General features: G+C 50.2%; 1 protein-coding gene across 1 annotated transcript in view; it reads right to left on the reverse strand.

Annotated features, from left to right (window-relative positions):
• The window catches only part of LOC104126317 (ceramide synthase 4), a 25,692-nt gene that overhangs the window by 6,146 nt on the left and 16,566 nt on the right, over positions 1-2,980 (reverse strand). The window contains exon 6 of the mRNA XM_009638873.2: positions 1,089-1,181. Within this exon, the coding sequence (XP_009637168.1) occupies positions 1,089-1,181 (93 nt within the window). The remainder of the gene's footprint in view (positions 1-1,088; positions 1,182-2,980) is intronic.

Consider the following 2,980-nt stretch of genomic DNA (forward strand, 5'->3'; position numbering starts at 1 on the left):
GATAAAGATGTTAAACAGAGCTGGGCCCAGCACTGAGCCCTGGGGGCACCGCTTGTGCCCGGCTGCCAGCTGGATTGAACCCCGCTCACCACAACCCTCAGGGCTCGCCCTTCCAGCCAGTTTTGACCCAGCAAAGAGTGTGCTCGCCCAGGCCATGAGCCGCCAGCTTCTCCAGGAGGACGCTGTGGGGGACGGTGCCAGGGGCCCTGCTGCAGCCCAGGTACACAACATCCACGATCCCTAATGCACCTTCTGCCCTGGTGAAAGCATGCCTCCTGCAGGTAGCAATGAAGTCTCTCTACCCTATGACTAAGAAACCTCCCACTATAAGGTCTTACCCATATACCTCTTTTACCAAACCCATTTTAGAAATGTAGGCAACCAGGAGACCCTGGAACAAAGAGTTTATGGTGTAAACTGATGATTTCACAACAATGAACACTCTGTCCCTCCACCAGCAATGGTCCGCTGATGGTGCAAATCAGAAGACTGAAGAATAACAGCCAATGATTCAGAACAAATTCAACACAGAGCGAGCTTCCTTTCTGTCACAAAGCAGTGCCCATGTCATCTCTGCCCTGTGCCACTGTGCGTGCCTACCTGTTCGCCCGATCATCTCATACCCCCAGGCTCGCTGATGGAGACTCACAACCACCCTTTGCTTAGGAGGACACATTTGCAGCCTCAATGCACGTGTGTGCCTGTGCAATCACGCAGCGCCCTGTCGACCGTGGCACTGGCACCCAGGAACACATGCAGCTCAACTCACTGAGAATCATCTCTTTTCCTATCTCAATGGTCAGTGCAGCTTAGGAGAGTCCCAGAAGAACAATTTTTAAGTTTGGATTTTAAGTTTCAATTGAGAACTCGCAGTAGAGTTTGCGCCTTCCTGTGTTGGGGTTTGCGTTCTCCGCTTCCCAGAGGAGAGGGAAGCCAGTGAACGGGAATGGAAATTCCTAGGAATGAGCAAGGACAGAGTCCCCCAAAACCTCAGACTAGCGCTATACACGTGCTCTTGGAGATCACTCCCCTGCATGTTCAGCTTGGGTCTTGTTCACGCTTGATTCTTCCCTGAGACTGCCACTCACCTTCCTCTTCACGTCAAAGGGCAGGGTGAAGACCAGTGACCAGTAGAAGGAGAGCTCCAGCAGGTAGTACCAGAACAGGGAGGGTTGGAGAGGCTGTGAGAGAGGGAGAGACAGTGAAATACCCATTGGATGAAGTAAAGCAAGAGCTGGAAGTGAAGACTCCTTCCTAGGCAAAAGAATATCAAGACAACCAAACCAACAAAACTGGCTATTGCAGCTTCAGTGGGAAATACTTCAACTGAAATGTCAGCCATGCTGAGGCAAAAGCAAATAGCAGGGGAAATTCCACTTTGCCGCACCACGTGGAACATTTAGGGAACTACCGGAAAGATCCTGAATATTTTTAGGATTTCTTCAGCACTGTGCAGATTCCTGAGTAGTCAGTACAGAGCTTTAAAAACTATGCAAACCATTTCACTATGGTGAAATAGGTAAGCAGTAGCTGAATAAATCATTCCTTTTTTACAATTCAAGGAGATGCTTCAGATACCTTGTACTCTACCGCAGAATTTTTCAGTTTAATCAAAGTAATAGGGGGAAAGTGCAGTCCCAGTGTGAACAGTAATCTGCATTCTGCTGGGTATTTTTTCTGGGGTTTTACAGCTGGAAAACTAAAAGCTTAGAGCCAGTCAGCAAGACATGTGCTATTTAGCAAGTAATTTTTTGCTGTTGTGGCACTGTATGGCCTCCTTAAACCTGAACCTATTTGATAAGAACCCCCCCAACAAACTATGGCTAAAGTTCTCGAATGGGCTGCCCAGGGAGGTGGTTGAGTCCCCATCCCTGGGGAGATTTAAAAGCTGGGCAGACGCGGTGCTTAGGGACAGGGTTTGGGGGTGGGATGGCAGGGTTAGGGGAACGGTTGGGCTTGATGATCTTAAGGGGCTTTTCCAACCTAAACGATTCTGTGATTCTATGATTCTATAAAGGGGCTTTGCAGCCAGCATTTCCAAAGAACCATGGAGTGTGGTGCTCCCAAATAGCAGTTTATTTGGGCTTTGTCTACCCAAATGGTTGGTTTATGGCCTTCATAGATTTTATTTTGTTTTCCTTGTAGCACCAGTGATTGGCCACAGGAGGAAGCACAGCTAGGTGCAGTGGTGCTACCAGGGGGGATCTCCTAGGCTTAATATCTCCTATCTCTTAATATCTCCTAGGCTGGTGTGTCCTCTTCACACTCTGGAGGTTATCCAAACAGGAGCTCTCGATCAGTAGGGATTTTTTTTCTCCCCAAAGATAAGATTCTTTGGGAGAATTGGCATTTCTTTTGTCATTGCCTGTAGCACAGGGTATGGTCTGTTTAGTAGAAATTGTATTTCATACACTCTTTGTTCCTGCTAATACACAGGTTTGTCCTTGATCTTACCCTTTGCCAGAGGACATTCATTACTAGCTCTGGGTTTGGTCTTTTCTGTTTGTTACAGATGTTGGGAAGTGTGTGACTTGGGTTTGGGTGGCAAGGTTTTGGCAGCGGGGCGGCTGCATGGATGGTTTCTGTGAGAAGCTTCCCCAGATCCAACCAGAGCCAGTTCCAGACAGCTCCAAGATGGACCCCACCGCTGGCCAAAGCTGAGCCCACCAGCAACAGTGGTAGCACCTCTGGGGGAACATATTTAAAAAGGGGTAAAAAATGCTGCACAGCAGCAGCTGGAAAAGAGGAGTGAGGATACGTGAGAGGAGCAGCCCTGCAGCCACCCAGGTCGGTGCGGCAGGAGGAGCTCCAGGCACCGGAGCAGATTCCCCACAGCCCCTGGTGCAGCCCATGGTGGGGCAGGCTGTGCCCCTGCAGCCCAGGGAGCCCGTGGGGGAGCAGATCCCCACCTGCAGCCTGGGGAGGATCCCACGGGGGAGCAGGGGGGTGCCCGAAGGAGGCTGTGACCCCATGGGAAGCC

Source organism: Egretta garzetta, unplaced genomic scaffold (genome assembly GCF_000687185.1).
Source record: "Egretta garzetta isolate BGI_Z169 unplaced genomic scaffold, ASM68718v1 scaffold345, whole genome shotgun sequence".
In the NCBI taxonomy this organism is placed as follows: Eukaryota; Metazoa; Chordata; class Aves; order Pelecaniformes; family Ardeidae; genus Egretta; species Egretta garzetta.